Source organism: Pogoniulus pusillus, chromosome 11 (genome assembly GCF_015220805.1).
Source record: "Pogoniulus pusillus isolate bPogPus1 chromosome 11, bPogPus1.pri, whole genome shotgun sequence".
NCBI lineage: Eukaryota > Metazoa > Chordata > Aves > Piciformes > Lybiidae > Pogoniulus > Pogoniulus pusillus.
In genome coordinates, this window is record NC_087274.1 from 25,587,474 (window position 1) to 25,608,468 (window position 20,995).

General features: G+C 47.1%; 2 protein-coding genes across 3 annotated transcripts; both read right to left on the reverse strand.

Moving 5' to 3' along the window:
- Positions 1 to 810: 810 nt before the first annotated feature.
- On the reverse strand, positions 811 to 16,496 carry LOC135179568 (uncharacterized). Of its 2 annotated transcripts, none has more exons than XM_064151545.1 (14): positions 16,419 to 16,496; positions 12,909 to 12,980; positions 12,124 to 12,466; positions 10,263 to 10,379; positions 9,915 to 10,022; positions 8,691 to 8,822; positions 7,820 to 7,969; positions 7,112 to 7,249; positions 6,077 to 6,184; positions 5,362 to 5,460; positions 4,827 to 4,940; positions 3,987 to 4,100; positions 2,525 to 2,719; positions 811 to 1,975 (listed from the first exon to the last, which is right to left on the reverse strand). In XM_064151545.1, exons 1-12 carry the CDS (start codon positions 16,447 to 16,449, stop codon positions 3,995 to 3,997), a joined length of 1,518 nt encoding a protein of 505 aa, XP_064007615.1. In that variant the 5' UTR covers positions 16,450 to 16,496; the 3' UTR covers positions 811 to 1,975; positions 2,525 to 2,719; positions 3,987 to 3,994. The 2 variants fall into 2 exon arrangements, with proteins under 2 accessions (XP_064007615.1, XP_064007614.1); XM_064151544.1 differs by having other exon boundaries at positions 6,044 to 6,184.
- TMEM129 (transmembrane protein 129, E3 ubiquitin ligase) lies at positions 13,312 to 20,384 on the reverse strand. Its single transcript, XM_064151547.1, has 4 exons — positions 19,370 to 20,384; positions 18,147 to 18,621; positions 17,316 to 17,475; positions 13,312 to 16,678 (listed from the first exon to the last, which is right to left on the reverse strand). The coding sequence occupies exons 1-4, from the start codon at positions 19,572 to 19,574 to the stop codon at positions 16,430 to 16,432; spliced, it is 1,089 nt and encodes a 362-aa protein (XP_064007617.1). The 5' UTR covers positions 19,575 to 20,384; the 3' UTR covers positions 13,312 to 16,429.
- Positions 20,385 to 20,995: the final 611 nt, after the last annotated feature.

The window sequence follows — 20,995 nt, forward strand, 5'->3', positions numbered from 1 at the left end:
GGATTGTCCCCCTGGACTTTGCACTGGTGTGGCCACACTTTGTGTCTTGGGGTAAGTTTTGGGCTCCTCACTCCAAGAAAGACAGGAGCTTTCTCTGGAGCAGGTCCAGAGAAGGGCAATGAAGCTGGGAAAGGGTCTGGGGAACAGGGCTGGTGAAGAGCAGCTGAGGGATGTGGGAGTGTTCAGCCCTGGAGAAAAGAAGGTTGAGGGAGACCTCACTGCAATCTCCAACCTCCCTGAAAGGAGGCTGGAGCCAGGTGGGGGTTGGTTTCTTTTCCCAACAAGTGAGAGGACAAGAGGAAATGGCCTGAAATTGTGCCAGGGCAAGGTGAGGTTGGACATGAGAGAAAACTTCTTCCCTGAAAGGGTTCTCAACCAGTGGAACAGGCTGCCCAGGGAGGTGGTTGAATCTCCATGCCTGGAGGTGTTTCAAAGATGCAAAGCTGTGGTGCTGAGGGCCATGATTTAGCACCAGCCATGGTAGAGTTTGAGAATGGTTGGACTGGATGATCTTTAAGGTCTTTTCCAACCAAACCCATTCCATGATTCTGTATCAAAATGCAAACTGAGGGGTTGAACACAGCCCAACCTGGATATTGCCTTCAGGAGCTTTAGTCTCTGAAAACTCCTCAAAGGAAGAAAAAAAAAAGAATCCAAATAAACACCCTCAACCCTGGAACAAAGCAGGGCTGTTGGAACTCACCTGTTCTTTTCTAATGAAGCTCTGACAGTGGAACAGCAAAAGCAGACTGACATGGACCTGCCCAGCTCAAGAATATCAGCTGAGGATGTGTCATGGTCTTGAAACAATTTGGAAGTTGAAGTCTTATTTATTTCTTTGCCCAAAGGTGACACATCCCTTAGGTACACCCACCACAGACCACAAGAGAGCATGCAGACAACATCATAGTTCTACACAGGAGTGCTTTAGAAAGTGCTGCACAAACAGGGCCCTGCTGGGACATAATGGAACCCCAACACCTGGAAATGATGTCTGGGAGTGGTTTCTGGGGAAGCAGCTTGCTTCAACAATGGGCTTCTGGCCCTGGGTACACTGCCAGCCCCATAGCAATGCTGCTGCCCATTATCCACACCACTGCAGAGGCCTCTGGAAAAGCCAGACTCCAGCAGACACAATTCCCAACTCCCGGACATCCATATACCAGTGCATGCTACATAAAGTGCAACAAGGACTGCCAAACAGCCTTGCAACTGACACATGGATTTGGTCTAAATTTCACTGTAGGCACAGCTCTAACCTGGACCTTCTGAGTGCAGTGCTAGAGGAGGCAAACTAGGAAAGCCTATCTCAGCACCACCACAGCCCTCAGGCTGCAGCACCAAGAGCAGGCACTACAATCACCTTCTTACACTTAACAGCAGATTGACTCTTTGGCTCAGGCTGCAACACACACACACACTAAAGCAAACCCCAGGTTGCTCTTCACTTATCCCTTAAAGGAGAGGGATCTGATTTTGATAATCATTTTCTTTGCCCTTCTCTCCTCCCAGTAGACTCAGGACAATGCTGGCTTAACAGCTCTTAGAGAGCAGCCAACAGCTACAGGGATGATCACCAAAAGCCAAGAACAGTTTATCTTTAGCAGCTTGGAGGAAGGCTGAAGTTCTCTACATTCTTCTGAAGCATAGTTCTGGTCCAGAGGAGCGAACGGGGTTCATCCCCTTGGTTTGAGGGGTGACATTCTTCAGTTTGACTCCCATCTTGGACCAGTTTTCCAGTGTAACATGGAGTCAGGCTAAGCAGCACAATCTCACCATGGCAGCAGCAGGATCCATCAGCTGAAGCAGCCTTCACAGCAGGATGCAGATGTCATCTGCCAGTGTAGGTCCAGCAGAAAGACTCTCACAAAAGCTTTAAGGAGCATCCATCATCACTGCAGCAGAGGCTTAACCAAAGCTGGAACTTTACACTTGAAGGCCTTGCAGAAAACTATCCTTAAAGATCTGGAGAAACCTGAGCAAAAAAGTGGGCAAAATGGTGTTATAAAGACAAAGTGTGAGGTCATCTACAGCAAACCATCCTCTCTCAAGCTGTAGTGCTAGGGTAGCAGAGTTCTGCATGTCCTGGGCTTAAATTAAAGCTGGGAAGAAAAGACAAAGCCATGTTGTCCTTACTTATGAAGAGTTGCAGAAAGTATCAACACTTTGAGAACTAAGTAGCTGGAAAAGCAGGGAGAGTTCTACTTCCCCCATAGTCCTAAAGTCTTGTCAAACAAAGAATGAAGCAGTTGAGCCTCTGCCAACCTCCTACTTTATTTCCATCTAAATGTTATTATTAATTCCCCAAATACATTTTGCTCAATTCTAATTATTCACAGAATCCTAGAATGGGATTTTGGTTGGAAGGGACCTTGAAGATCATCTAGCTCGAGCCGCTGCCATGGGCAGGAGCACCTTCCACTACACCAGGCTGCACAAGGCCACATCCAGCCTAGCCTTGAACACCTCCAGGGAGGGAACATCCACAACCCCCTTGGGCAACCTGTTCCACTGCTGCTTTTACCTGCACATTTCACCTTGTGTGGACTGCACACATGCTGGCTGTAAATCTCTTCCTCTGTCAGTGCAGCTCTTCTGCGACTGCACCAGGTTTCCAAGACTTGATCTGCTGATCTCAGACTACATCCCAATTCCTCAAATCATTTTCTGTCACAGGAAAAAGTCCTTCTTCTTTGATACTTCTATATACAAGGAGAGACTAGACATATTCAAATATTGAATTAGCACTTCAAAATTGAATCCAGATGAAGTCTTCTTCATGGTCAAAGTATTTAGGTTTAAAATCATTAAGGTCAACAGAAAAATGACATTGCCACAACTTTCTAAGAGCTCTGTCTGCCTTTTCTCATATTGCTGGAACTCCAGATCTAACTTGTGTAAAACTGTGCCAAATTCTTAGAGCCTCCATGAGTTTCATCACGCAGAACATTCCAAGATCACTGTTAAACAGACATCTAGAGAGTCACAGAAATGTTTTGACTGGAAAAGACCTTTTAAAATCAAGTCCAACCATTCTCTAACTGTACCAAAGATGGTGCTGAACCATGGCCCTCAGCACCTTATCTCTGCCTCTGTAGAATGGGTTGGAATTGACCTCTGGAGATCGAGTTAAACTCTGCTGCTTAGTGTCACCCAGGGCAGGTCACACAGCAACACATCCAGATGAAAGTCTGCAGAGGAGGAGACTCCACAACCTCTCTGGGTAGCCTGCTCCAGGGCTCCAGCACCCTCACAGTAAATAAGTTTTTCCTCATATTGAGGTGGAGCTTCCAGCTTGTGTCCATTGCTCCTTGTCCTGTCACAGGACACTACTGAAAAGATCCTGGCTTCTTCTCTTCTTGGCCCCTACCCTTTGGATATTGGTAAACATTAAAGATCTCTTCTCAGTCTTCTCTTCTCCAGACTAAATATTCCCAAGTCTTTCAACCTTTCCTCACCAGACAGATATTCCAGTCCCTTCTTCATCCTCACAGTCTCTGTTCAACACTCTCCACTAGTTCCCTGTCCCTCTTGAACTGGGGAGCCCAGAACTGACACATAACTGTAATTATATCCTAGTCCATAATGTTTCGGAGCCTGCACAAATTGCAGATCAAAGACCTTCAAAACAACACAAGAGCCTAAAGCAGTTCTGACTCAAGATGAGCACCCATTCTAGCACCACAGGAACCTACAGCTCAAGAGAGAACTGTCATTGAAACCTACTTCTGCAAAAAAATACTGAGAGGGAGAAAAGCTGCCACTGGGATCACTAAAAAACCTGGTACTTGTCATCTGGGGGGGGCTAAGCTAAACCCTTTTGTTCTCTAGCTGACAGCTAAATAAGTCTGATGCGTGAGATCCTTTCATGAAGGTGCTGCATGAACAAAACACTAATTAATAAAGGAATAAAGAAACTGTTCTGCTAACAGCTGGGTTCTGGGGCATGATCCTGCACATAGGCTACTGAAACAGCATCTACTCACCTTGGTATTTAGATATTTTTCCTCATTCCTCTGCCTTCAGCACTTGCATCTCCCCATCCCCTTTCGGAGTATTCTGACTGGTGTCCATCCAACAAACTGCCGCAAAGTTTGAGCCTACAAATAAAACAATCCCCCAAGACTCAGTGGCTTTATTATGGGAACATTTTAACACTAAATCCAGCTCCAGCCTGATATTCCCTCTACTAGACACATGGATCACAGAACTGCTTTGGTTAGAAAACATCTTTAAGATCAAGTGCAACCTTCTTGGCCACCTGGGCACACACACTGGCTCATCTTTGGCTACCGTTGACTAACACCTCCAGGTCTTTTTCTGCTGGGCAGTTTCCAGCCACACTTTAGGTTGTTGTGAGCCAAGTGCTGGACTCAGCACTTAGTTGAACCTCATCCCACTGGCCTCCAGCCTGGTCAGAACCCTCTGCAAGAGCTTCCCTACCCTCTGGGCAGATCAGTGCTCCCTCCCAACTTGCTGTTGCCCGCAAATTGACTGAGGGTTCCTCAATCCCTTTATCGAGATGACTAATCAAGATCTCAAAGAGAACTGGGCTCAGCACTGAGCCCTGGGGAGCACCACTTGTGACTGGCCACCAACTACAGTTAACTCCATTTCTCATCACTCTCCTTACAACATAAGGACAGAATTTTACCACACAACACATAAATATTGGCTAACATCCCCCTAATAGGAATAGTAAAAAAAAAGTTTCAAAACTCCTTATTGTAAAAAACTTGATGAACTACAAGCAATAAAGCAATTACTCTCCTAACAATACAGTCAAAAAGCACCCCTCATTATTTGATTCCCTCCCCATTTCCTACCTCTCCAGCCTGCAGTCTGTGTCTCTCCAAGTTTTGCTGTCAGGCAGAAAGAAGCTGGGGGTTTTCTGCTTTTGATTATTCCATCCTGAAGAACAACTGGCTGGAAGTGGGTCACTGCATAAAAACAAGTAACTCTCATTGTTGCCACCTACAAAACAACATCATCTCTAAGGAGACAGAGAGGAAGCTCTCAGCTCCTAAGTTGAGGTAGTGAGAGGCTAAGAACAACCATGAGGACCAATTCTATAAGGTGGCTTTGTTTTCCATCAGACAAAGAAGGTGAAAGGAGATCAAATCCTAGCATTAATGGAAGCAGCAGAAAGCAACAGATGGAAAGTCAGAGTGGGAAAAGCCAGGTAAACTCAAGGAGTGAAAACATCAACCAAAACCACTGCATGCTGGAGGAAATGTAAGGGAGGGAAAAAAAAACAAAATATAGTATTTAACAGCAAAGGAAAAGAAAAGACAAAAAAAGCAAAGGACTCCTTCAGAGCACAAAGCAGAAAGAGAAAGCCATCATCATCATGGCATTTACTTTGTTCTTTCTGTACCATCCTGTACTGTCATTACTCCATCATTTCCACCAAGTGCTTCCCACTCTGAAAAGGCCTCCTGATGTCCTGGTTCTGTGAGACTAAAAAGGGAAAAGGGCTGAAATCACAGTCTTTAGCACACAGCTGCTCTTCATTCTTATCATCAGAAGTGGTTTAAGTAGAGAGAAACCTCCCACACTTCATTTTTACTGAACTTAGTGTGAGAAGCCTGCTGATCCCCCCAAAAACTTAAACCATCAGGCCCCAAAAACTTAAAACCATCAACCTGCCCACCCTCTGTGCACCACAAATGTAGTGAGGAACAGCTGTGGCAGACACCCAGCAACTGCAGAATTGCAACCTCTGAAGTAGAAACCAGGTTCCAGGAGAAATCAAGAACAAGAGTTTTGTGCTGCCTAAAGCTACACACACACACACACTAAAATGGTTGGGTGCTAGGTTGGACTGGATGACCTTGAAGGTCTCCTCCAATCTGATTCTATGAACTGTGTTGTCTCTTTTGACTCCTTTGCCCACTGTCAGAATTTGCTGTCATCCAACACAGTTCTTCTGGCATGATCTCCCTTCCTCATCAAACTGCATGCATACAAAGAGGCAGAATTAAAGCTTTTAACTCCTGGAGGGATAAATAACAGTCATGCTCCAAAAGCCAGTTGGCAATACCTTTGGGTTTCCCCATGGAGAGTCATTTTATACCTTTCCAGTATGTTTTCATAATGATTTTTGCTCTTTGAAACCACAGAGGAGTCAGGGCTGTTTCTTTTTCTACGTTTCCATACTGGAGAAGAATAAGGAGAGCAGGGGCTGCAAAGATAAGACTCAGATTTTACATACACAACATTTCACCTCTGTTTAAATGCTTACCAGATTTCTGCAAAATAACAGCACATGATACAGAGGAAGGGGTTTTTGGTTTGGGTTTGTTTTTTTTTTGAGGCACAGAGGGACACCACTCCATTGTGTGTTCTGGGAAGTGAACCAAGTCACAATCAAAGAAGAAATTTGGAAGCAGAACCATTTTGAACGCCCCTACATCTGATACCTGAAGGGGGGCTAGAGGAAAGCTGAGGAGGGGCTTTTTACAAAGGCTTGTAGTGCTAGGATGAGGGGAAATGGATTCAAGATGGAAGAGGAGAGATTTAGACTGAAAATTAGGAAGAAATTCTTTCCAGTGAGGCTGGTGAGACACTGGAACAGGTTGTGCAGGGAGGCCATGGCTGTCGCCTCCATGGGGGGCCAGGCTGGATGAGACCTTGAGCAATTTGCTCCAGTGGAAGGTGTCCCTTCCTGTGGCAAGGGGTTGGAACCAGATGATCCTGAAGGTCCCTTCCAACCCAACCCATTCTATGATTCTATGATCATAATATCTCATTAAAGAGAGAAGAGCTTGAGGAGCTTCACTGTCTGTAACATGGTTAATTAAGGATGGTCACTCCAGCTTCCAAGAAAGGTCTCCTACTTCCAGCCCTTTCCAACAGTGATTAAAGAAACCTCTGAGCTGTAAAAACTGCTCTGTAAAAAGAGAAGCTGAACCCCCCATTTTCTGATGTTAATCACACAGTACTGCTGAGAGCTGTTCCACACACAATGCTCTGTGCACGTGTCAGATTCAACAGTAGAAGTGCCCAGCTGAGGCTGAGCATTAGCTGCCCTCACTCGCTGCAGAACACTGACAGCACCAACAGCTGGTCAATGATTTCAGTAAGTGACCCCAGAAGCTTTCTCTGGTACCTCTCTGGTGTATAGTCAGCCTGTTTGCATTCATCCTCACTCTCATTTATCTTCTGGTTTTCATCAAGCACAAAGGAGCCAGAAGCATCCTGATCTTTGCAGAACCATTCCTGGGAACTTCCCGAGGCTTCTGTACTCCTGAAAAATAGCAAAGGGCAAACAGTGACAACAAAGAAGAATATTTAAAACACTACCCACTCCAAGCAGAAGACAGCAATAATTAACAGTTAATAGTTAACATCTTGAACCTCTCCTGCAAAAAGCACAGAAATCTCTTTGATCTTCTTGCATTTCTCACATCCTCTAACATGGTTATTGCAGGAGAATGGTGATTCCACCACCCTCAGAAAGGAAAGCTGGAAAGGTTAGCAAGGCCAAGCGACAGGATGCACCAAATTTCTGCTTATGCCCATCCCTTTCCAGTGCAGTGATTTTACCTTGTGCTCACCATGTAACAGAGGGAAAAGGGGTACAGTACTGTGAGGAGACCAGAGCCGTCCACCCCAGAGTGGGGTGCATCACTGGGGAGGAATTTAGAGTAAATCATGGAGTATCCTCAAAACTAACAGACTTGCTGAGAAAATCAAGGCATTCAAGGAGACTCTCATCTCTGAGCCTGATCCTGCTCCCAATTAGGAATGTTCTGAAGGAAAGAGAGTCCTCCTGTGAAGCAAGAGCCATGTACTGACTGAAGTCACGCATACGTACACTGGCTGCAGGTCCCAGGTGTCTTCTGGAGGAGGATCCCAGGCATGTAGGGCTATCTTCCACAGCCTGATCTGCTGGTCCCAGGATCTACGGCTGTACTTCTTGAATTTGTTGGGAGTTCTAGGATGAACTCCAGGGATTCGCTGATGCCTGTCAGTGCACAAAACATTAATTTCAGACCAGGAGACCTTCTGACACCCCACCTGGAACACCCAGTCTCAGTGACTCCAGCACAAGAAGGACATTGAACTGTTGGGAGTGGGTCCAGAGGCTGCCATGAAGATGATCTCAGGGCTGAAGAACCTCCCCTGTGGGGACGGGCTGAGAGAGCTGGGGTTGTTCTGCCTGGAGAAGTGAAGTGACAGCTCCAGGGAGACCACAGAGCAGCCTTCCAGTACTTGAAGTGGGCTACAGGAGAGCTGGGGAAGGACTTTTTTACAAGGGCTTGCAGTGGACAGGATAAAGGAGAGTGGTTTGAAGCTGGAAGAGGGTAGATTTAAACTGGAGATTAGGAAGAAGTTCTTTGCAGCGAGGGTGGTGAGACACTGGAACAGGTTGCCCAGGGAGGTTGTGGATGCCCTTTCCCTGTGAGGTGTTCAAGGCCAGGCTGGATGAGGCCTTGAGCAACCTCGCCTAGTAGGAGATGTCCCTGCCTGTGGCAAGAAGGTTGGACCTAGATCATCTTTAAGGTCCCTTCCAACTGAAACGATTTTAGGAGTCTCTGATTTTCACTCTGTAGGGCTAGGAAATGAAACATCCTTAAACACTGAACTGTTCATATAATCTTAAGAGAACTGAAGCCATGTCCTGACCTACAGGTCAGGAACAAATAAAGATTTTATCTGGAAATGTGCAACACAGCTCAACTTACTTTGGGACTTCTTTAATATATCTGTCATAGGCAAGGGTATTCTTTCCAAAATTGATCTGTTTTTGTCTTCTCCTCAGAACCACTTCATCTGTTTCCCTTTCAGCTGGGTTGGTGGAATCACTTGGAACAGAACTTTAAAAAAAAAAAACACAAAGAGAATGAAGCTGAAAGTAACCTTCATAGCTTTACATCAACATGTTCTTAGCTTGAATGGGTGGATGCTTTTCTGGGCAAAAAAGCTGGCTGATGGCCACGCTCAGAGAGTGGTGGGAATGGAGTTAACTCCAGTTGGTGGCCAGTCACAAGTGGTGTTCCCCAGGGCTCAGTGCTGGGGCCAGCTCTCTTTAGTATCTTGATCAATCATCTGGACAAGGGGACTGAGACACTCTCAGTCATTTTGCAGATGACACTGATCTGGGCAGCAGTGTTGATCTGCTGAAGGAGGCTCTGCAGAGGAACCTGGACAGGCTGGATCAATGGGCCAAGGCCAGTGGGATGACATTCAACAAGGTCAAGTGCTGGGTCCTGCCCTTGTGTCACAACATGCCCATGAATACTCCAGGCTTGGGCCAGAGTGGCTGGAAACTGCCCAGCAGAAAAGGACCTGGAAGTGCTGCTTGACAGCACCTGAATGTGAACCACTGTGTGCCCAGGGGGCCAAGACGGCCACCAACATTTTGGCTTGGATCAGGCATAGTGTGGCCAGCAAGACCAGGGCAGGGATTATCCTCCTGTACTGGGCACTGATGAGGCCACATCTTGAGTACTTCTCCAAGTAAAAGCAGTCTGTACTCTGGAACTGCACATCGAATGTTGATGATATTGCTTATATGGGTAACAACTTCCACGTGTAAACATGGGAAAGCTGAAACGCAGTAAACCAAAGATGCAGAATATAAAGGAGCCTAGCTTGAATGAGCTAAAGCCAGACCTCTCTCCAAGCCTTGAGGGCTGCTTTTCAGTTTTCCTTTCACTCTTCCAGTAATTTTCTCTTCAGAGAAGCTGTAATGAATATGCAATTTAAGCTGAGAAAGAAGAGGCTCTGAAAATATCATCCAAGTGGCTTTAGAGATAAGGCTTCTCAGTGCCACTCTCCCCTTAAGGCTTCCTATGAAGCAGCCTGGCTGTGTGTCACTACATTAATGTGTGTAAAGGAGCTGGAGATCACCAGATGGCTGCTGCTCAAAGCAATGTAAGAATGGTTAATAATTTCTCAATACCTACTTTGTCACTTTTTTAGCTGACATCCTCATTGTTCTGCCTTCTTCAATTCTACCTTCCCAGCTAGAGCAAGTAGAAAGAGGCCCTGAATGTTCTGGTGCTGTTGTAGAGCTGGAAGATGATGAGAACTCAGTATGAATAGTTGCTGCAAAATGTATTTAGTGAACAGAAACTTCAATTAGCTAAACTGCATGGTCTGCTCTTGCATAATGCAGGTATCACCTGTTAACTCTGTGCTACTCTGTGATTAGATATCATTCAAATAACCCCTTCCAAAATCTGTTGTTGGAGTTCTAAAGAAAAGAGTGCAGCAAAGTGAAGGCTTAAACAAACCTCACATTTATTCCTCACCTGCCCAGCCATTGCCCCAAGTGTTTGCAGTGACATTTATTCAACACCAAAGAATGCGAATCATGCCAACTTCTACCTTCTTGGTCTTGATGCCAGCAGTGTGAATGTTGTGCAGAACTAGAAAACAAGATGGTTTTGGTCAGAAATCAAGTCACTGAGCACTGCCTATGTAAAACAAAAATGGACAGTCTGAGAGTCATCATTTATAGTTACAAAATGCACATTTGGCATACAGATCAGATCTCCACCAGCCTACTCAGGCAACACGACTAGAAGTGTTAGAAAAGACAATTACTCATAGAAAGTCTTTGAGTAATGCAGTCAGGATTATCAGTTTTAACATAAACCACTCATGTTTAGGTAGCCAAAAGTCTGTTCTCTTTGCAGATAAAATAAGGAAAAGCCAACAACTGAGGACCATCACCAGTGTTCACAAACTGCTAACAAGTGTCAACATTCACAGACTGTCCTCAATGCATTATCTGACACTTCTATAGCAGCCTACCCAGGACTAAATCGTGGTGAGGAAAACAGACATTGCTTCAATACCAGAAAACAGCATGTCTAAACAAAGGCTAGTCATAAAGTGATGTGGAAACACTTTTACACATTAAATTCTTTACCAGATACTGCTGCAGAGTCCTCACAAGTAAATGTAGGACAAGCAGATAGAGTGTTTTCACCGTGCTAGGAGGACAGCCAAAGATGGGTTAAGGATTAAGAGGTTATCTACATTTTCCACCTCAGTTCTGGCAGCTTTGACATCTTAAATGACAGGCTACTAAACAAAACACTGTCACAGTGTCTACTAACATCAGATCTGGCTAAAGGGTTCAGGACAACACTGCAGACCCACCACACCTGGCTTCAGGGCTCAGGACAACACTGCAGACCCACCACACCTGGCTTCAGGGCTCAGGACAACACTGCAGACCCACCAGCACCTCCCCGAGAAGATGAGCCTGCACTGCAGCCCCCCCCACCAAAGCAAACATCCTGTTGTGGAGAAGCCAGGGCACAGTAAGATGTTGTTCTCCATGTGCCAGCGAGCAGCAGACACATGCTCCTCAATGCCAGGTCTCTGCATGCTTTCTGTCAACAATCTCAAGGGAAAGGAAGCTTTTCGTTATTCCGATCTCGCCTTAACAAGCTGTTTTCCTTCCCTTCCTCCTCCTCCACCCTGCCTGGCTTTGGGAGTTTCCTGCTCCCAGAGGGCTCAGAGTCAACAACACACAGCACAAGCAGCTGCCAAAACACACTCGGGTTTTGCAAAAGGTAAAAAAAAGACCTAAGACCTTTCTCTAACCGCGCTCAACAACGATCACTCCGTTTACAGACCTAAAATAGGGGATAAAAGAGAAGAATCATGCTTAGCCCACCTCAGGTAAACGCGATCAGAAAACCTAGGGGGAAAAGCTAAATAAAAAGAACGCCTTTAGAAAGGAATTATCCCAGCATTTGACTGCAGTGCTTCGCACTCCCTACACGCCGTAAGAGGAGCCCCAGTGACCCCGCAAGTCACCGACCCTGTGGAGCATCTTTCGCTGCGAGCCCAGCTCCGTCCCCGCTGCCTAAGAGACCGAAGCAGCCCCTGCCCGGAGCCTCCTCGGCAGGGCGCAGGAGGAGGGGACAAGGTGCAGGGCAACCAGCTGCCAGCAGCCGCCTCTCTCCGCCACCCTTGGCGGGCACCGAGGAGGACAAGGGCCGGGGGAGAACGAAGCGAACTCACCCTGCGCCCTCCCCACCGCCTGTCCGCCCCCAGAGGCTCTCCGGGACGGGCACCGCCACCCGCCCACACAGCCTCCGGAGCTCCACAGACACCCTGCGACACCGACACCCGCCAGGTCCCGGCCGCTCCTACCTGCGCAGCCCGCCCGGCTCCCCGCCGCCCCGGGGCGGCAGGCCCCGCTGCCCGCCGGACATGGCCCAGCGCACCGGAGCCGCCAGCGCACTCGGCTGCGGCCCGCAGACGGCGCGCAGGCGCGGCCCTGCCTCCACAGGGGCGGCGCAGGGCTGTCGGGTGCCGGGGGATGAGGCGAGAGAGCGGAACCGGCTGAAGGGAGACAGCCTAAGGATGGAGGCAGGGATACGGAGCTCCAGCTGAAAAGTGCGTGTGGTTGTAGAGAGGAAAGGTGGACTCAGGCGACCATTTCTTCTCTCTATGACGGGAAGCTCTCTACAGCTCCTTGAAAGGAACTTGGAGCCTAGGAAGAAGTAACAGGTTGAGAGGAAACGGCCTCAAGATGCACCAGGGCAGGTTTAGGTTGGACCTCGGAAGTTGTTTTCCCTGGAAGGGTTCACAGGCTGGCACTCCAGAGTGAGCTGGTTGAATCCCCATCCCTGGAGGTGTGTGAAATAGCTAGAGCTGTGATGCTGAGGGCCATGGTTTAGCACCAGCCTTGACAGAGTTAGAGAATTGTTGGACTTCGGTGACTTTGAAGGTCTTTTCCAACCAAAGCAATTCTATTTCCCTTACTGCCTCTTCTTTGTCCCACCCAGTTCAAGCACAGCTGAACTCCCAGACTCCAGCCACTAATCCAGTGAAAACCCAGCTCCTACATCAATACCTGACTGCTACATGGCTACATTTCATACCATTAATGGGATGCACTGTGCTTTTCTACAGCCCAAGCCCATGCTGCTTACCGTGTCTAAACACCACCATCATAAAATACTTGTTTCCACAGCTCATGTCATTCCTATGTGCTATATGATCTCCTGAAAAGACAAAATTCTAGTCATTGCCCCTGCTGATTTCATTACATCCAGTGTCAGTCCTTGCCCCTCCTAGTTACAGGAAATTATTTTAGGGTTTTTGCCTTGAGATACACACAGGATTTTACACACCTTCTTTCATTTTTGCAGCCCTTTGCATTCAAATCATTGTAGGAAAATTCATCAAAGAAGGAATTCTCAGGTTTACCATCAGAACTTAAACCCTCTTTATATCCCCCTGTTTTCAGATAAAACACTCTATACAGGTTAAGTCAGATTGCCACCCATACAAAGATTTAAGCATAACTTTAAAATGAAAAGCAGAAGTCTTACATAAAATTAGTTGTATTTATTCAGCTCTTCAGAGAGTTTTAAGGTTACCTACATGTAATCATTAAGACTTTTCCTTAAAGGCTATCTAAATAATACTGTCCTTTTTAAAATAGATAAGCTAAAAACAAACCCAAACAACAAAAGCACCACAAATAACAAACCCTGTGGTATATCTTTGGAAGAAAATGTCTTGCAATGTATGTAAGAGCACGAATACTGAGATCTCAAATATCTCCAAGTCCGTATTTCTTAGGGAATGTCACTCAGAAGTTTACTCAGTTATGTCTCACTGAGGTTTAGCCTGACTGGAATGGTACAGAGCTGCAGCTTACTAAGTTTTGACCCAGTGAAAATATTCACACTGAAGAAATCACATCATAACCTGTGTGTTTTGGTTTTAAGCCTCATGGTAAAGATCTGCATGCCTATTGTGGATTCAAAATATGCCCTGCTTGGACAAAATGGCTTATTGTTTTTGCTCAGCAAACTATGTTAACCTAAAAAAAGAATCAGGTAACACATTTTGCCCCTATTTTCTGGAAGGTTACAATGGCAGAAATAACACAACAGTGGAAGTAAACAGCAGCCACAGCCTATGGTTTCAAGAAGATCTGCTGAGCTGCAGCAAAGATGGAAATTTGGGGTATTTATACTGACACTGTGGACCCACATCTAGATTGTCTTACTGCAATGACATCACGTTTATAGAAAATACTTCAGATCACTGAAGTGGCCCCACTGATGTGAAGAAGCACACACCCAGCTGAAAAAGCAACAGGGAATCACTTGTAATTCAAGACAGTTTGGAAGTATTTTAGCCCATCTCATTCCCTGGTTCATATATTGTCTTAGGAAAGTGCTGTAAAAAGACAGATTGTAAACACTCCCCTTATGTTTATGAAACATCAAGACTGGGTGGAAGGCAACTCATTTTGTTTCTTTTTACTGCACACAGAGAGAGATTCCTCTAGAACTAGCTCTGCATGGACATGAGGTCCTGCAGATGATGACCTGAAGCTCTTATAAAGACAAATTCCTATTTTTGTGCTGTACTATTTTCACATTCAATGATTTATTTAAAACAAATAAGGTTTAGAAACAGTAGTATGAATTTTTAACAAGCTGCTTCTTTAACACAGCCTTTAAGCTTATGGCATTTGGATGTGTGCCAGGTTATTTTGAGAATTTAAATTTGGGGGAGGGAAAAAAACTTTGTTTTAAGGAATTTAAGCCAGGCACTATTATGACCATAAATCATAATTTTATTTTGGTAATTATCAGTCTTCCAAGAGGCACTTCTGTGGATAGAGCACTACCTTTAACAGAGGCAAAAGTGTTACACACTTCTGACTGTTTGTTGTGCTGTTAGATTGGCTAAATAAGGAGAATGAATCAAAGCCAAATTCCACTGAAATTAAAACTTCCAATAAATTTCAATTAGAGTTCTTGGAGAGGTGCTCCAGCCTTCTCAAGATCTTTCTGGACCTGCTCTAATAGTTCCATGTCCTTCTTGGGGGCTCCTAGACCTAGTTATATCTAGTTACAGATGTGATGCTGAGGACATAGTTTAGCACCAGACTTGGTAGAGTTAAGAGAATGGTCAGATTCCGTGATCCTAAATAGCTTTTCCAACCAAAAAGAATTCTGTGATTCTCCTACACCAAAGCATTAAAATATTCCCTTCTCTTGCTTTTTGACCCATCTGTCTGCCTACTTCTCTAGGATGGACAAACCAAGCAAGCAAAGACTTGCACCTCAGCTCCTGAAGTGTACAGGTTAGTGTAAGAACTCCCATGCTGTCCAGCAGCTTGAGGCTTTTCATCAAATCCTTGCTCATTGAAGGGTGTGACGGACAGCCAGAGCACCAAGCACTGCACTGAGGTCTAGGAGCAGGTCTCTCTTCTCAGAACATGCTTGGATTTTAATTGACAACCATTCAGATGCAGATCAGACCAAGACATGCATATTGGTACCCTATGAGTATTAAAGCAGTGAGTACTGCTTATGATCAGTCATTGAAAGACAAGCCTGGCAAGCTTTGGTTAATGATGGCACAGCAACTTGCAGCTTTGTAATTCTGCTGTCTCTTTCATGGGCAAGTTACCCCTCAGGAGCAGCTGGCAGGCTCTGAAACAGCTGAGCCTTCTTTCAGAATACTGACACCGTTCAGAGGTTTGCTGCACTCTCTTCAAAAGTATTTTTAAAAGTCCATTACCTAAAGAGCATCAAACCTCTGAGCAGTGCAGCTCCTGGAAACCAAGAGATTTCATGATGCTTAGCAATAGCAGAGGAAGTAGTGGGACTGTGTTTCTGAACCCTTTTGTTGTTTGAAATTTAAACTAACATTAAAAAAAAAGGTAGAGGCAGATTAATGGAATCAAAAGTCACTGTAGGAGCTGTACATCTTGAGGGATTAAATTCCTTAGCCTACAGAAACTCAACTCTGTTATTAGCAGAGGGGACCAGCAGAAAGAACACAACTGGTATACTAGTGTGGTGAACACTTGCTAAGGTAAGAACTTTACAAATGGACTGAAGAAGAGCAAAAGTATTAATGACATCTAACCAAAAGGATTTTCTCAGTTAGCCCTTTACTAAAGAATCAAAGCTCCTGCAAAATTTACAAATGTATAGAATTTGGCCAACCTTAAAGCTTGAAGAGACTGGAACTGCAAAGGGAGAAGGATCCCTTTGTTCCACCCAGGACAAGAGACACCGGATTAGGTTGCCCAGGGAGACTGTGGATGCTTCATCCCTAGAAGTGTTCAAGGCCAGATCGGACGAGGCCTTGAGCAGCCAGGTGTAGTGGAAGGTGTCCCTGCCCATGGCAGGGAGGCTGGAACTAGGTATCTTGAAGGTCCCTTCCAACCCAAACTATTCTATGAATCTATGAAAGTAAAATATCAGCTAAAAAAATAATAAAATAAATCCCACAAACTGACACCTGGTGAATAAAACTCAAAGAGAGAGGGAAAAGTGGAGAGGAACTGTCAAAGAAAGCATTGGGGTTTGCACCCTGGCAGAAGGTGAAGTCTCAGACACAAATCTAGAGGCCCTTTAACCAAACCCTCTATGAAATACACCCCAATTACAAAAGCTAAAACATACCCAGGTATGATTCATCGTATAATGCAAACATCTAAAATGCAAAATCTGGCTCGGCAAGTGGGACAAGGCACTTTGCTGGACAGCCATGTCTCTGGGTGCTGCTGGTCCTGGCGGCTGGCAAACCACTTGCCCATGCAGGTGAGGCACCACATGGGCCGACAGTAGCACTGCTGGCACTCCCCTTCGTTTGGCTCCTGGCAGTTCTTGATGAGTTTGATGTTAGCAGTGCTCTGCATACAGCCTATGCAGGGCTCCAGGTCCTAAAGGAGGAGAAAAACATCAACATGATGACCTGCACATCATGGTTTGTGCTTTTCAATGCCTTTCAAAGCATCATCTGCACACAGAGTAGAAACCTGAGCTGGGCAGAGTCACAGAATAGTAGGGGCTGGTAAGGACCTCTGATCATTGAGTCCAGTCCTCCTGCCAAGGCAGAGTCACATAGAGGTCACCCAAGAACACATCCAGGTGGGTTTAGAATGTTTCCAGAGACGAACACTCCACCACCTCTCTGGGCAGCCTGTTCCAGTGCTCTGCCACCCTTCAATTGCAGAATTTCCTCTTCATGTTACAATGGAACTTCTTATGTTCAAGTTTGTGCCCATTACCCCTTGTCTTCTCACTGGGCACCACTGGAAAAGTGCTGGTCCCATCCTCCTGCCACCAGGATCAGCACTGATGAGATCCCCTCTCATCTGCTCTTCTCCAGACTAAAAAGCCACAGCAGTTCTCTGTGTTTCCTCAAAAGAAAGATGATCTTTTGGATAACCCCAGAACAGTGACTTCTCTTAATAATTCACCTGCGACAGCCCTAAGCAATCAATGATGCACTGACCACAGGCTCTCCTCCACTGAAAAATGCAATTGTGACAGCCTGATGCAGGCAGAAAGGCTCACCTGAGTGCTTGGAACAGGGTAAGTCTGGTTTATTTCCACCAGAGATGTAAAGGTCTCTAGAAATAAATCACTAAGGCTTTGATGGATCACAACGTTTGCTGCGTTGCTGATGGGAGCACGCAGCTTTTCTCGCAGCTCTCCATACTCTGTCGAGTTCAGCCTGAAGAACAGAAGATGATACAAAGTGTGACCATCATCATCCATTCAGATACAAAAGGTGAACATCAGAGACCTGGACCCACATGAATGATGTTTAGGTCGGTACCTACTAGTCTAAATAGACACACAGTGAGTGTTTGGTTTTCTTTTCCTCTTTAGTTGTTGGTTTTGACACAACCTAGCCAAGCCTTCCACTCCTGCTCTCCATCCTGCACCCAAGTTTTTCCAGTCATCACTTTCTGCATCCAACTGAATCCTCCTCCTAAGGGGTCAAACACAGCAGTCTCTTTTTCAGCACCATGCTGAAAAAATCCAGACAAATAACAGAACCATAGAATTGTTTGGGTCAGAAAAGACCTCCAAGATCACTAAGTCCAACCATGGATCCAGCACCACCATGGCCACTAAACCATGTCCCGAAGTGCCACATCCACACACCTCCAGGGAAGGTGACTTCGCCACCTCCCAAGGCAGCCTGTTCCAGTGCCTGACCACTCTTTCTACATAACCTTTCTTCCCTGCACTTTGTAACAGAACCACACATTCAGCATCTCTGAACACCAGGCAGGGAGCAGAAAGGGAGGGACGAGACTCAGGGAGCCTTCTGCTCCACCACAAAAGCACCCCACTGGCACCATCCAATGGCACAGGCATAACACGTGGTGGCTTTACCGGATATCGAAGGCCTTCACGTAGGGGTTGGTGCTGGCAACACGGATGGTGAGGAACTGCACAGGCACGTTGGAGTCTGGGGTGAGTTCGTGCTGTCTGGAGTCTGTCACTGTCAAGCGAATGTCCTGCTGCTGGGCCACGTGCAAACAGTAGGTGGTCACTTTAATCACCCACGTGTCCGTAACGATCACCCGCGCTCCTGGGGCTCCCGTAGCGAATTTGTCAATTCTCCTGAACTCTGTGTTGATGGAAGAAGCCACAGCCCTCCAGCCCGACTGGGGGAGAGCGTGGACAGCCAGCGCCTGGGCCAGCGGGTGGTTGTTCCAACCCTTCCGTGACCAGTAATAGGCCAGGGCACTGGTGACTGCTGGGAGGAGAACAGCCAAGCAGAAGAAAGTTTTCCATCCTTTTGAAGCCAGGTAGAAAAAACCAAGATATTTTTCAGGAGCAGCAATGCACATGCCAAGGTAATAACCTGCAAGGAGGAAAATGCAAGCTGCTTTCAGAAAGCAAGTACAAACACACAGCCCTGAATCACAGCAGAAGGAACACAAGTGGTGTAAAGGAACACAACTGGTGTACTTGTGTGGTGAACACTTTCAAAGGTTGGTGAGAACTTTACACATGGATTAAAGATGAGCAAAAGTATCAATGAGATCTAATCAAAGTGATTTTCTCAGCCCTTTACTAAAGAACCAAAACCCCAGAGAGTTGCTGCAATTCTAGATGACAACTGACATTCTAGCCTCTTGTCTTAAGCAATCTGAAGTTAGTTCTTACCTGTCATTGACTTCTATCAGAATTAAACACCTGAAGGAAGCTGATTTGAGGTTGCAGGTTAAATAAAATTTAATATGCCTTTTTTTACTGGAACTTAAAGGAAGCTGATTTAAATTTGCTGAACAAATCACTATTCCTTTCCAACTTCATGTACACTCCAATGCAGCTGAGTTACAAAGCTCAGAGTGCACACTGCAAAGAAGCTAGAAGATACCAAACCACTCCATTTCCAAGATGTAAAGCGTAACCTGATTCCTCCACAGCTAGCCGGACACAGGTCAGGACCCTCCTTGTTCCCCCTGGCCAGGGTCGCAGCGGGCACGGCAGGTGCGGAAAGCATACTCCCCCATCAGTGCCTCTGCCATTCCCCCACCTCTGCCCGGTGCCTCTACCGCCGGCATCCCCCCGAGCCCTTCATCCCTTCGGCCGCCGGCGTGGCTCACCCAGGGGCAGCAAGGAGTGTGCCAGCAGCGTGCCGGTGCTCCGCCGGAGGTGGTACTGCACGAAGGCCGCGTCCTCGCTGCCCAGCCAGGCTGCCAACAGGCTCTGCACCGTCAGCCCTGCCGAGCGCACCTCGTCGGGCGGGAACACGAAGCAGACCGCGAACACCAGGTAGGCCAGGGTGAAGGTCACCGCAGGGCTCTCCATACTGCGGCCCGCCGGGCCCGGCCCGACCCAACTCGACCCACTGTCCTGCGGCTCGCTGGGAGCGGTAGTTCCTGCACGGCGCCGGATGGCAGCGCCGGTGGGGGCGGGGCGAAGGGCGGAGGCGCGGCCCCGGCGCTGTCTGAGCCAGGCGTGAGCTGCCCGCTGGTGGTCCGCGCTCTGGCGGTTTGGCAGTGCCAGCGGCGAGCCCGGAGCCTGCCGCCCCACAGCGGCTGGGTGCCGGCCGGCAAACCCGCCCCGTTACTCCGCTGTTACGTGATGAGATTAGGAAATTACAGAATCCTTATACTGGAAAAGACCTTTAAGATCAAGTCCAACCTTCTACCAAACACTTTCATGACCACTAGGCACCTTTGGCTGGAAAAGACCTTATCGAATCCAACCATTTTCTACCTCTACCAAGCTGGGGCTAATCCATGTCCCTCAGTGCCACATCTCTGCCTCTTTTACACAAGAATTCCATTCCTGCTGAGTAACGACCTGAAAAGACTGTGCTATTATTTGGAGTACACTAAGAAGCTCAATAATAAAAATCAGTTTGTGCAGCAGCAAGTTCTCCCTCTGGAGTTCTATTCAAGAGATTGTTAAAGCAGAGAAACTGAGAGGCTGTGGATGCACTTGGAGGAGAGGGACTGCTGGACTTGTGCAGCGAGGGAGATCAGGGACAAAATGCTTCACCAGCAACATGGGGCAATCCCGAATATAGCAGAAAGGCATAGAAGCTTAGAAAAGTTTGGGATAAGGAGACCTTCAAGATCTAGTTCCAACTCCCTGCCATGGGCACGGACACCTTCCACCAGACTAGGTTGCTAAATGCAGCACACCATCTCACTCAGAACGCTGCCAGGCCTGAGCCTCCACAGCTTCTCTGGGCAGCCTGTTCTACGGCTCCCACAGCGAATTCCCTCCTCCTATCTCATTTCAACCCTGCCTCTTCCAGCCTGAAGCCATCACCCCTCATCCAGTCACTCCATGCCTTTATCCTAAGTCCCCCTCCAACTCTCCTGTTGCTCCCTTCAGGTACTGGAGGCCTGCTCGAAGGTCTCCTTCCACTCCAAAAGGTTTCGGGTGTCGGGAACCTGCTTTTCTAAGGTTTCATACCAGCCTCAGGAGCTGCTGCCACAGTCCCCGCACGCAAAGCAATTTAACTTCTGTGAAGCCTGACGCTGGCACTACAAGCACTCAACCCAGCTCTTCCCAAAGCCCCAACCCCGCCAGCTCTCTCCCCAAAGCACTCGGCGCTGCCCCCGCAGGCGCCTCAGGGCAGGCGCCGGCAGCCGTTGCGAGCCACCGCTGCGTCACGACGTCACGGCCACGCGCAGCTCTCGCAGGGCCTTATTAGCCACGACTCGCAGCTATCCCCACCCCCTTCCCCCCAGGCCGCTCTTCTGATTGGTGGACCT